Source organism: Desmodus rotundus, chromosome 6 (assembly GCF_022682495.2).
Source record: "Desmodus rotundus isolate HL8 chromosome 6, HLdesRot8A.1, whole genome shotgun sequence".
Classification (NCBI taxonomy): Eukaryota; Metazoa; Chordata; class Mammalia; order Chiroptera; family Phyllostomidae; genus Desmodus; species Desmodus rotundus.
In genome coordinates this window covers 115,353,604-115,366,645 of record NC_071392.1, presented here as the reverse complement: position 1 = coordinate 115,366,645, position 13,042 = coordinate 115,353,604, and the positions used below count along the sequence as shown (strand labels likewise).

General features: G+C 54.0%; 1 protein-coding gene across 1 annotated transcript; it reads right to left on the bottom strand.

Moving 5' to 3' along the window:
• Positions 1-4,058: 4,058 nt before the first annotated feature.
• On the bottom strand, positions 4,059-8,993 carry SOX12 (SRY-box transcription factor 12). The gene has a single exon (XM_024559240.4). It carries the CDS (start codon positions 8,570-8,572, stop codon positions 7,619-7,621), a length of 954 nt encoding a protein of 317 aa, XP_024415008.3. The 5' UTR covers positions 8,573-8,993; the 3' UTR covers positions 4,059-7,618.
• Positions 8,994-13,042: the final 4,049 nt, after the last annotated feature.

The following is a 13,042-nucleotide window of genomic DNA, read 5'->3' as shown; positions in this document are numbered from 1 at the left end:
CACCTTTCTCCCACCTTTTCATAGGCTCCTACAATGCCAGGCCAGGTGTGTTCTTACAGACCTCTAGTCCAACCACCTAACTGCACAGAGGGGGACACTGAGGCATCAAAAGGCCCTGTGATTAGCTCAAAGTCACTCCAACTTCTCAACAAGAACAAAGACAAATGGCGTGGGAGGCCACTGTCATGAGTGGCCTGGCATGGCTGGGGCAGTTTTAAGGCAGAGCCGGTAGCTGAAGAAGAGTCTATAAAACAGTAAAGAGTCCATTGCAAAAGGCCTTGCATGCCAGGTCAAGAACTTTGACATCATCCTGGAGGTAGTGTAGAGCCGCCCAGGTTTTTCCGTAGTGGTCGGATTGCTGTTTTCAGAAGACCCGTGGGCTGCAGTGTGGAGACTTCGGAGAAAGTCCAACTGCCTTCCAGGCCCTTCATGCTCTCGCCAGTCTGTCTCCTCTCGCCCACCACCCCGCCAGCCACAGCCGACTTCCTTCCATGGCAGCCTCGCTGAGTCTTTCCACTCGCCTTTACTGGTGTCTGAAAGCTCCGTCCTGTTGCTCTAGTTAAAATTGCTGTCCCCCGACTCAGAAGTGTGAATAACCACCCTTTCATTAGGCTCACGGACACTGTGGGTCAGGAATTCAGACAGGGCAAGAGGAGGTGGCTTGTCTCTGCTCCCTGACGGCTGAATCTCAGCTGGGAAGGCACTGCAACAGCTGGGAGTGACTTGAATGGCGGGGCTGGAATCCCCTGGAGGCTTCTTTGCCTACCTGTCCGGCCCTGAGCAGGTGCCTGCAAACCCGGAGCACCTACCCGTGGTCTCTCCATGTGTGTTGAACTCTTCAGCACATGATGGTCTGAGGGTTGTTGGACTTCTCACCTGATGGTTCACCGTAACCTAACCTTGGAAATGCATAACATCAATCTGCTGTATCCTATTGGTTACAAGTGGATCACAAAGGCCAGTCCAGATTCAAGGGGAAGGACATTTATGGAAGGAATGTCAAAGAACTGGAAGGCATGCTCTAAAACAACAGCCACCTACTGAGGTCTCACAGCTTAAAATCACCGTCTCCTGGAGGGTACCCTGTTCCATGCCTGGACTGAGTGCTTCCTCTGTGTTCCCAGCCCCGCTTCCCATCCCCACAAGTGCGTTTCTACCCCTGTGTATATGTATCTCTTCCTTCTCAGATTTGTGGGCTCAGTGAGAACGGACCATGTCTGTCTTTTTCACCTTTGTCTGCCCAGAGTCTGGCATTAGCAAACCCTTAATAAATAAGGGTTTTCCTGTTGAATGGGTGAGTGAATGAGACATTGAATAACCTTAGGCGTGGAGTCTTCCTCATGGAGCTTACATATTTATCAGAAATATAGATAAAAATAAAAACTATATGTGCTAAATACTATTAAGAAAAATAAAACAGCCCTGGGTGGTGTGGCTAAGAGGGCTGAGTGCTGGCCTGCAAACAGAAAGGTAACCAGTTTGATTCCCTGTCAGGGCACAGGCCTGGTTTGAGGGCCAGGTCCCCAGTGGGGGTGTGCAAGAGGCAACTGATGGATGCGTCCTTCACACATTGGTATTTCTCTCCTTCTCTTTCTCCCTCCCTCCCCTGCCTCTAAAAATAAATAAATAAAATCTTTAAAAAAATAAAAATACATAAAGGAAAATAAAGCAAAGGAGATAGTATAAGGGGGTGGTGGTGATACTTTATGTAAATGGTTGGGGAAGACCTTTCTGAGGCAGTGACATTGGAGCTGAGACGTGAGGGAGTAAATATCTGGGAGATGAGCATTTCAAGCACGGTGAATAGCATGTGCAAAGGGCCTGAGGTGGCTGTGGGCTTAGCAGTTTTGAGGAACAGCAAGGAAGCCAGTATGGCTAGAGCACGGGGAGCAAAGGAAAAGCCATTGGAGATAGGTACTCAGGCGAGACGCAGCCTTTGGCTTTGAGTCTGAACGAGATGGAGACCCCTGGAGTGTTCTGAGCAGGGGGTCGGGGTCACAGTCTGATTTACAGATGAACCAGATCCCTGTAGCCAATGTGTGGATGAGAAGACTGAGCAGGGCGAAGGAGAAAGGAGTCTAGTGAAGAGGGTGGTACAGGATCCAGGCAAGAAATGATGGGGGCCAGGCCCAGCAGTGTGGCCACGAAAGAGGTGAGAAGTGACAGAACACAGGGCACATTCTGAAGGCAGAGCCAAGGAATCTGAAGCTGCAGGAAAAAGAGGAGCCAAAACAAGAGAGAGATTTTGGCCCTTTTACTGGTATGTGAAGATGGGGGTGAAGTTGGGGAGCAGGCTTGGGAGCTTTGTGGAAACTAGATTTCATTTTTAGACAACCCAAGCTTGGGGTGCCAATTAGATATCCCAGTAGACATGATAAGAAGGCAGCTAGACATACGAGCCTGGCAATGTTGGAATGGAGCTACAGACCTGAGAATCCACAGCTGAGATGAGCGGAATTCTTCTTTTTTTAATTGTATTTATTTTATATTTCGAGAGGGGAAGGGAAGGAGAAAGAGGGAGAGAAACATCAGTGTGTGGTTGCCTCTCATGCGCCCCCTACTGGGGACCTGGCCTGCAACCCAGGCATGTGCCCTGACTGGGATTTGAACCAGCAATCCTTTGGTTCACAGGGCAGCACTCAGTCCACTGAGCCACACCAGCCAGGGCAGATAAGTGGAATTCTAACATTGCTCCCAAGATTCCCACCTCCTGGCGTGCCTGCCGGACATAAGCCCTTCCCTACTGTGGGCAAGACCAGCGAGCATAATGGATGTCCCTCTCGTGATTAGGTTACATTATATGGCAAAGGTGAAGGGATTTTTCAGATGCGGTTCAGGTCCAAAATTAGTTGAGTTTTAGTTAAATCTAAAAGGAGACTTTTCTGAGTGGACCTGATTGAGTCAAGCACGTCCTTTGAAAGAGAGCTTTGCTTGAGTCAAGTGACCGGAAGCTGAGTCTCCTGCTGGCTTTGACAAAATAAGCGGCCACGCTATGAGATGGCCTCTGAAGAAAGAAACTGTGAGCGGCTGGCTCCTAGGAATCAAGCACGGCACCAGGTGACGGCCAGTGAGAAAACAGGAACCCTGTCCTTAACCACAGGAACTGAATTCTGCCCACCACCGTGTGAATTTGGAAAAGGTTGCTGAGCTCCAGAAAGGAATGCAGCCCAGCCAACACCTGGACTGCAGCCTTGTGAGACCCCGAGCAGAGAGCCCAGCAAACACATACCTGGACTCCTATGAAATAATAAACACAGGTTGTTTTAAGCTGCTAAGTTTCTGGCAATTTGTTGTGCAGCAACAGGTAACCAACACATTAGCGTGGAAGCGTCTTTAAATTCCTGGGACCAAGATGGCTCAAATAACCCAGACAAGGAACCTGACAGTGAAGCCAGACTGCAGGAATGCTGTGGGACACACCCCGACCCCAGCCCCAGCTGCTTCCTACTCCTTTCAGCCACTAGGTGTCCCCAGAGTCCACATAAGCAGATCTTCCCACCTTTCTCAGGTCAGAATCCATTTCCTTCTGAAATGGAAGGAACCAAATAGTAAATGGTGTCTCTTCTATTCCTGTCCCACCTCCCCCACTTTACATACAAGGAAACGAAGGCCTGCCAAAGGGAAGGGCCTGGCCCCAAAGTCCCCCAGCGCTGGAGCACTGTAAACCGCCAGGAACTTTACCTCCCCTCTCCCTGCCCTGCCCTGGCCCTGGGGATTCTGAAGGGCAAACAGACTGAAGATGGCTCTGAAGATTTACCAGGGAAGGGCTGCGAAGGAGATGACATCAGCAGAGGGCTCTGGAGTGCCCTGGGGGATGAAGCTGGCGTCTCTGTGATGCCTACTGGAAAGGGTACAACCTTCAGTTTGGGGCAGTGTTGGTGGTGAATGGAAGAGGCTTCTCCTGACACACCAACTCCTGAGAGTGGGGGGCATCAGAGGTGCCCCGTTACGGTTGCTGAGCCCATGAGCCACGCCCTTGGCCCAGCCCCTGCACCCTCCATTGCAGACTGGGTTCTCCAGAAGCAGACACAGAGACTGAATTTGGGGTGCAAAATATTTATTAGGGATAAACACCTGCGAAAAGAAAAGGGAGGAGGAAGCAAGACTGGTACAGGAAGTCAACCAGTGGTGCAGGCCTGGCAAAATCCCCTCACCCTGGAGGGGCCCTGGGTGAGGGGGGGGGGCGGTGCAAGTACTGCCTGCCAGTGTCTGTCCCACACTGAAGTGAGATGGCCAGGTGGTCACACCTGATCCCGCTGCGACACCAGACACAGGCTGCGCGGGCTGAGGGGCTCTCTGCAGCCAGAGCAGACACCCGACAGCTGGGGCTCCCCACTGACCCTACTTGCCACAGCTGGGGAAGTCCTTTCTGAGAGGGGGTTCTGGGTGACACACCCGTCTTCCCCACCCCCTCAACCCTTTAGGACTTTGGTTTTTTTTGGTCGTCTTGCTTCCAATCCAGAGGCTGAGAAGCCGGCACTTTAATTTCCACACTGCCCCAGGCCACCTTCCTGTACGCGCTCAGCCCTCTCAGACCTGCTCTAGTCCTCCTTTAAGTCTCTTGTAGGTATCCCAGTCCCCAAATACCCTCTCTGAATGAGGTCTGCACACTTGGCCTTGGTTCTTACTGGGGAAATGGCTTTGTCCAACCTTAGGAATTCACAGGACCTGGTAGAGTGAAAACTAGGGTGAGGGGCCCCAGGGGGACAAAAGGGTTTTGAAAAGCCTTGGTCTCGGTTTCTGAAACACACTGGTGAGAATCTCAAAGGCAGGAATCATTGCAGTTTGGTGCTTTTCTTTACTCACTCAATAAAAATATACTTTGGACCAGTTAGGTGCCAGGCACTGGGACCAACCCCACAGCTCCAGGCCCTGAGCCACGCCTTCTACCATCTGCCGTTTCAAGCAGGGAGAGGTAGCGCCCTTAAGGAACACACAGGCAGCTCCGAGATTTGGAGCCGTCTCTGACCTTGGCTGCTTGCGGGTCCTCTGGCAAGTCGTGTCACCACTCTGACCCTGTTTCCGCCTCCTGACAGGGGAGTCATACAGCTTATGGAGCACCATGTCAAACGCTTCTCACCTCACACTTCATTTCGCCCTAAGCAGCAGGTACTGTCAGTTCCCATGCTACACACACGGCAGTCAGGGTGAGGTGAACTCGCTCAAGGTCACGCAGGGAATGGTGGATGGAGCTAGGCTCGGAGCTCAGACAATGTGGCCCACCCAGCTTTTCAATCCTCATTAAGATAAGGGTCAAACTGGCCCTCCCAGACCAGGTATGCCTGTACCTTTCATTTGGTCCAAAAGATTGAAAAGTCAGCTTTCACTTTGAAATTGGGATGTTCAGAAATACCCAAATTCCACTTTCTCTTGAAAAATCTGGCCACCCAGCCACTGTGGGCAGCAATCCCACAGGGTCACAACTGGCAGAAGGTGAGCAGTTGTCCCCACCTTGAAGTGGGTCATGAAGCTGGTATCCACCCAGACATTCATTTATGCTACCTGCCTGGCCCCTGCAGGAATGAGCTTGCCACCCTTAATGAAGACCAGGGAGTTCTGAGATAGAGGGAGGCAGAGGCCTGGAGGAGCCAGGTGCCTTATCCTGGAATTCCCAGCTCTTCCTGTACAGTGCTAAATCAAAAGACTTGAACCTGGCAAACTGTTTGGGAAGGGTTGAGGAAAGGCACAGACATGTAGAACCACAGGGCGAGGTAGGGGCAAATACACTTTATTCAGTCCTGGCATCAGACTGGCGGAAGTCCTGCTGTGGGTGCCAGTGCCCCAGATGGGAGGGATCCCTCCCCTCAGCTACTAGACTAGTTCTCCAAGACCACAGACAATGACATCTCTTCACTCACATGACGTTTTCTGGGTTTTTTTTCATTGTCTTTTTCTTGTTTTACTTAAAAAAAGAGAGAGAAAGAAAGGAGAAAGAGAGAAAGAGAGAGCGCAAGAAAGGCCCAGAGCCGGAGCACCAAGCGTAAAGGAGGCAGCTGGTGGCTTTGTCAGCGATGGGAACGCGTGGGGCAGAGACCAGCAGAGACCCTGGGCAGGGGTCCCGGAGGACTCTGGGACCGTTTGTTCCTGAGATTTGTGTGTGTGAATGAGAGTGTGTGCACACCCGGGGGAGGGTGAACACACGCCGGTGAGATACAGGTAGTGAGGGCAAAGGAGGTGGGGGCGAGGGAGGCCGGAGGGGCGGGGCCTGAGCGGGGAACTGGGAGTTAAGACGGGTAACATCAGGGGCAGGGTCCCTAAGGCACCCCGAACTGGACACAGCTTCCTCCTACAGTATCGCTATCCCTATTTTTCACGTGGAAAAACAGGCGCAGGGCACATCTCCACTGCTCTGACCACCTTTCAGTCTCACTGGTCCAATAGATGGTCTCAAGACAGCTACTTAAAAACGAGGCTCTTAAAAATGAGGCTTTTTTGACACTCCATCTGCTACCGTGCCTCGGTCTCAAGCCCCTAGTAGCAACGTGCCTCGCTTCTCCCACTGAATACTATCACTGGGGGCACAAAGAGGTTTGAATGATAGGAAGAGGTTGTGGGCTTCATGAGCCCAGGCTCAGGAGTGTGCCCTGAAGTGACAGGGCACTTCCGGGGGAAGGGGGGCAAGCGGCAGAACCCTGTCCCCCAAATATACTGTTAACGTGTCTTGGTTCTGAGTTTTCTTGGTCATCCCTTCCTCTCATGGTGAATTTCCAGAGAAAGATCCTACCCCCAATTCCCAGGTTGAGGAATGAAAGAGAGGTTCCTGGGGACCAAGATAGGCCGCAGAGGCATTCAGGTAGTCGGTGTGTGTGGGGGGGGAGCGGGGGCTGCCGGTGGGTCTGGGCGACCCCATAAGTGAAAGGAGGTTACTCCACTTGGGACATTTTCAAGCTCCAAACCAACCCTTCCAGACCGTCTAGTTAGTCCCTTTCTCCCCCTTCTGAGTGCTCCTCCCATTAAGGCAGTGACGCCCCGTCGGATTGAAAGGAAGCCGCAGCTCCCGGATCAAAATATTTCTCAGGATAGCTCTGTACCCCCACCCCATTTCTGCCCAGTGCTGGCCAGAGGGACCAGCCCCCTCCTCCCAAGGAGCATTAAGCATGCGCAAAAGGGGGCGGGTCCCTGCTCTTCCAGAGTAAAAGAAGCGCGCCCCTCCCCCCGTTTGGGAGGGGAGGGGCCTGGGAGGAGCGCGCGGGGCCTCGGGCCCCAGCGCCCACTTAAATGAGAGAGGAAGGCTAGGCGAAGGCGGAGGGATTCCGGAGCAGGGGCAGGGGTGTGTCCTCCGGCCTCGAGGAGGGGCAAGTGCATAGTGGGGGAGGGGCACAGGTCTGTAGGAAAGGACGAGAGGTGTACCGGAGGGGGGCTGGCTGCTGGTGGCTGTGCAGGAGGGGGAAGGACGGGGAGGAGCTTGGATGTCAGGGAAAGGGTGGGGGTTGGGCTGCCTTGGGGTGTGTCTGCGGGGGAGGGGCATGTCTGGATTCGAGGGGGGATGGGCACGTCCAGGAGGGGGGAGGCTGCGTGGGAGATGGGGTGCCAGCCTCGGCCTCCGAGGGGCCCCAATACCTGATTCCTGTATGTAAACAGCTGGTTTGGGGGCTTGCGCGCCCCGCTGACGGTGGGCTCAGTAGGTGAAAACCAGGTCGGCGATGCTAGACGGGCGCCAGTCCCCCGCGATCATCTCGGTAACCTCGGGGGTGCAGTAGTCCGGGAACTCGAAGTGCGACGTGCCTGACGGAGGCTGCAGGTCAGGGTCGCGGTCCAGGGCGCTGCAGTCCAGGCCGGCTGGGCCCGGGGGCAGTCTGGACAGAAAGCCCAGCGGCTCCTCTCCCGACGCCACCGTCTCCTCTTCGCCTTCCTCCACCGTTGCCGTCTCCTCCTCCTCTTCCTCAGGCTCTTCATCTTCCGACGGAGTCGGGGAGGCGGTGGTGACAGCTGCTCCCTCGCCCGACGGCCCCTGAGCGCGCTCCGCCGGTCCCCGGGCAGCCCGCCCTGCCGGGACCATCTTCCACAGCTCCCGCCCGGGGGTCTCGACCAGGCGCACTTCTAGCAGCTCCTCGTCGTCGTCTTCATCGTCGTCCTCGGGCGCCGCCGCGCTGCCCCCCAAAGGCCCTCCTGCCGCTCGGCGGCCCCCGCGGCTAGGCAGCTGCGGCCCGGGCTTGAGCCGGCTGCCACCACCGCCACCGCCGCCGCCGCCGGGGGGGCGGGGCCGCGCCTTGGCTGGCGCCCCCTTGCTCTTTTTGCGCGGCCGGTACTTGTAGTCCGGGTAATCCGCCATGTGCTTCAGGCGCAGCCGCTCCGCCTCCCGCACGAACGGGATCTTCTCCGAGTCCTGCAGCAGCTGCCAGCGGCGGCCCAGGCGCTTGGAGATCTCGGCGTTGTGCATGTCGGGCCACTGGTCCATGATCTTTCGCCGTTCGTGCTGTGACCACACCATGAACGCGTTCATCGGTCTCTTAATGTGGCCGCTCGGGGTCTTGCACCAACCGGGCTCACGCGCCCCCTCCTCGGCCGGCCCCGGCCCCGGGGGCGGCGGCCCGCCGTCCCGCTTGGCCCGCGTGCCCCGCTGCTGCACCATCGCGCCTGGGCCCGGGGCCGCTAGACGCCGCCGGGGGCCGTCCGCATCCTCCGCGGCTGGGGGTGGGGGAGGAGGCAGCAGCGACGGAGGGGCGGCCCCGCCCCGTAGCTCGGCCCGGCCCCCGAGAGCTGGGGAGCGAGGAGCTGGGCGCTCGGGCCCAACGGACGGCGGGGGGAGGTCAGCGGCTCGGTCTCAGGCGGGCTCGGCGCGTCCCCGCCGCCTCCCGCAAGTTGCGTCCCACTGCACACTACACATTGTTTTACGGGGGCGGAGGAATCGCACCCCCGGACCCCCGCGGGCTCTCCTAGCAGCCTCCTGCTCAGCCGCGGCCCGCGCACGCCGCTCCCCGCCCGGTTGCCTTCCAGTGTCTTTCTCCCCGCGCGGCCCCGCCGGCGCGCGCACCACCCCTCCCCCTCGCCGTCTGCGGGCCGCTGCGGCGCGCGCGGGGCCGCCCCGTGTAAACACCGAGGTGCCCGCTTGGGCTGAGGCCGGGCCACGCCTCGCGCTCGAGTGGCGCGTCACCCGTTGCTGGGCAGAGAACCCAGTATTTGCATCTCCCAATCGCTGGCAGCCGGGACGGGGCGGGGCTGCGCGGTTTCGCGTCTGGGATTGGGGGTGTCGGATGAGATCGGTTTCTTTTCTTAGGTTGGGGACTGGAGGGGGGTGGGCACCGATGTTGCCTCCCATCTGGTGCCGAAAGCTTGTCCCTGCCCCGCATTGCCTTTGAAATTTTAGATTATTCGGTGACACCTGCCATCAGGTAAGACCTGTCCCTTCCTCTTTCGGGGCGTCTTTTTGGACCGTCCCAGAAAAGAATTTGGGGGTCCCAGGCTCAGTAAAGCTCCTTAAGGGGACCGACTCACCGGGTCACAGATATAGTTCCTGCCTACTACAGACAGGGTCCAGCTACATAGGGGCTCAACAATGCTTTTGGACCCAATGAGCCCTTTCATTTAGTATCTGGTTTGAGGCGCCAATAGAATTCTCTAAGAAGAGTATATTAAGCTCACATCCAAAGTACGAAACACCGAGGACGTGTGGACTAGGGCTGGAATCCTAGGCTCGCGGTCCCAGCTCTCTCTTCCCTGCTCAGCGCAAAAGGAGTCGGGACACGTCGCCTACCAACGAAGTCCTGAGCAGAACGGACGTCCCGCTTTTCACAGTCCTAGGGCGAGGTTCGAGAATGTGTAGATGCCCCGTAACCAGGTCTCATCACCTACTGCAGCAGGTCTACTGCGGGACTAGGGCGCGACGCCCGTCCGGGACTAGACCTGCGGGCAAGGGGGCGGAGCCTGATTAAGGGGCGTGTCGGCGACGCACGGTCAGGCTCGGGGCGGGGAGGGGCTGCGCGCTCCCTGCTCACCACGTGTGAACCTGCACGGGCACTGCGGGTTGTGTGTTAACCCCGGGAGAAGTCACCTTCACTGAGACCAGGACCTGAGTGATGAGAGGGGCCACTGAGGCCTAGTCCCTTGAAGTTAGTTGCTGGAAGGGGTCGGAATTAGGGGCTCTAAAATGGTATTCTGCTGGGGCGTAGTGGGTGGGCACTGCCGGAGGCGGACGTTACTTATCTCTGGCAGTATATCTTACCTCCACTCGGAGGGTGGAGGCTGAGAGCCTAGCCGGAGGGTGTAGGGAGTGGGGGATGGGATGAGGTGATGCTCCGCAGTAGCGGCATGGGGGAGGGGTGATGCTCTGGGTGCCCTAGAGGGAAATTGGAGCATCGCAGGCGGGAGGGGATGACTCTTAAAGGCACAGGACGCTCAGAAAGGGAAGGTCCTGCTCCTACCAAATGCTTCCTTCCCAGTCTCACTAGATGCTATCCCCGATTTTGAACATTCACCACGGTAGCCTGTTCGTCTCAGTGCTCGATGGGGTCAGAATTACTGTATTCATATCCCGGTACCTCCTTTGCTTATCTTAAAATGGAGAAAAACCAGTTTCTCTCTCCTGTGGTTGTTTCACATTTTAAATGGGTTAAAGGATGTAAACACATCCCTGGTACCTACTAAAGGTATCAAAGAGTAATTAATCATGGGGAAAATAAAAGCTTTAAAAATTTTTCTAACACTCCCACCTTTTCTATTTAATATTTGTTTTCTTTAAATCACATGGACACCGCCATCTTTTAAATGCTTAGGGCCTCTCAGAGGTCTTACTCTGGCCCTGTAACTGCTGCTGCTATTATTGTTGTCGTTTACATGTTGGCCTCCTGGATGTTCCTCAAAGACAGAAGACTTGGGCCCATTCGTGGCCTTTGTACACGCTGTCTCCTCTGCCTGGAAAACTCTTCTCCCCCCACCCTCACATGGCTGGCCCATCTCATTGTAGCCTCAGCTCAGAGGGGACTGTCCAGAGAGGCCCTCCTGACCACTCATTGCTCTTGCTGACCCGTCGCTGTACATATCAGGTGCACAGAATTACTTGTCTGTGACACGTTTTCATCCTTGTCCATGACGGGCTTGCTCTATGTTTGTATGTATTCATGTATAAATAAGAAAAACCAGTGAAATCAGAAACCTCATACGAGAACTGGAAAATTGATGATAACCTCCCTTCCCTGTGAACTTTCGGGTCCCATCCCCTGCCTTCCTACACCTGATGTAATGTCTATCCTGAATCTTCCCTTTAAAGAGGAAGATTCTTTAAAAAAAACTTTTAAAAGTTAAAAAAAAATTAACAGCTTTATTGAGATGGAATTCGCATACCATACTGTTCACCCATTTAAAGTGTACAAATCAATGGTATATGCAGAGTTGTGGAGCCATCGCTGCAACCACTTTTAGAATATTTTCATCATTCCCGAAAGACACTGTACTCCCCTTTGTTCTAACCCTCAGCTCTCGGCAACCATTAATCTTTGTCTCCCTGGATTTGCTGCACCGTTTTACATTCGTGCTAGCAGTGTATGAGGATTCCAGTTTCTCCTCTCTTCTTTTAAAAATATTTTCTCAAAAAAGATACTCTCTTTAGCTTTATCAAAGTATGATGCTGTATGCCATATTCTGGTATTTACTTTCTTGTGCAATATTACAGTGCTAAAATCCATCGAAATTCTTGCCCCTGTGTGGGGTAGTACCATTCATTTTCTACTGAGGGATATATGTACATACTTTTCCTTCCGGTCAGTTCTCCTGTCCGTGGACACTGGCATTATTGCCGGGATTTTGCTTGTATGAAAAATGTTACTGCTGCTCACGATGTGTCCCTGGTGCTCAGAACAGGAAGGTCCCCCAAGTATCTTACAGAAGGTGTGATTGTGCATCTGAGGACATGGGGTTGCTGGCTTTTGCAAGGTAATGCCAAACTTCCAAGTTGTACTAGTTTACTTTTCCACCAGCAAATACAAATGATTCTGTGCACCCAAATCCTGTCCCGAGTTTGGTATTATCAGGTGTCTTTATTTTGGTTGCGTTGTTCTCTTCCATCACTTTTTCTTCTTCATAGTACCTGCCACATCTGCAGTTATTTTATTTGTTCACTTGTTTTTCAACATCTCATCTACACTGGAGTGTCAGCTTCAAGAGGCGGGAGATGTTTGTCTTTGTTTACTGCTTTATCCCTAGGAGATTGCCTGGCATACAGTAGGTGGTCAGTAAGTACTTATTGAAGGAGTCAAAGTCAGTGCTCTATGATGAGTGCATTCAAATTCCTATGGAAGCCCAGCGAAGGAAGTAAAATTTTGGAGAACAATATTGCAAACTCCAGTCTGCATCGAGATGTGGTAATTAGCAGCACACACAGGCTACCTACCCGAAGCCCTTTCAGATGGGAGCCCCAGGGTCTAGACCTTACAGGCGCTAGGAGTTCAAGTCTCGGCTCACCATGGAGCGGCTCAGTCCAGACTGCAGTAGGTAGGCAGTGAGGTTCTTGGAGAGAAGCTGACCACCACTACCCCACCAGTCCAGGCCACCATCATCTCTTACCTGGACACCTCCCCAGCCTCCTTTCTGGTCCCTATGGCTACCAGGTCCCCTTCCATTCCACTCTCCTCCCTGAAGACAGAGTGATGGGATCTTCCAGTCACGAGTCTCATGGTGTCTCTTCCCTTCTAGCCACTCTTCAGTGGTTTCGTCATTCTTCGCAAGATAAGCAGCAGACACCTGGCTCACCAAGCTAAGCTTGGTCTGACCCTTGCTCACTTATCTGACCTCCTCTCCTCCTTTCTCTGTTTTGAGCCATCTTGCAGTCAGGCCTGCTGAGTCCCCACACTCTTCTCCCGCCCTTTCTAGCACTTTCACCATCTGCCTCCTTAGAGCCCTCCGTGTTTCTTTTCTTCCATGCATCTGCGGCTTACCTAGCTCACTCGTCACTTGGAACAGATCATTTTAAATAGCCCCCTTCTCTAAATGACATTATTTTCAATAACAGTCATGAAATAAAATAAATAGGATAATGGCGAGAAAAGGAATGCAGACAGTGAAAATATTCTTTTATTGAACTTTGCATGTAATTGTCAGTGAAAATAAG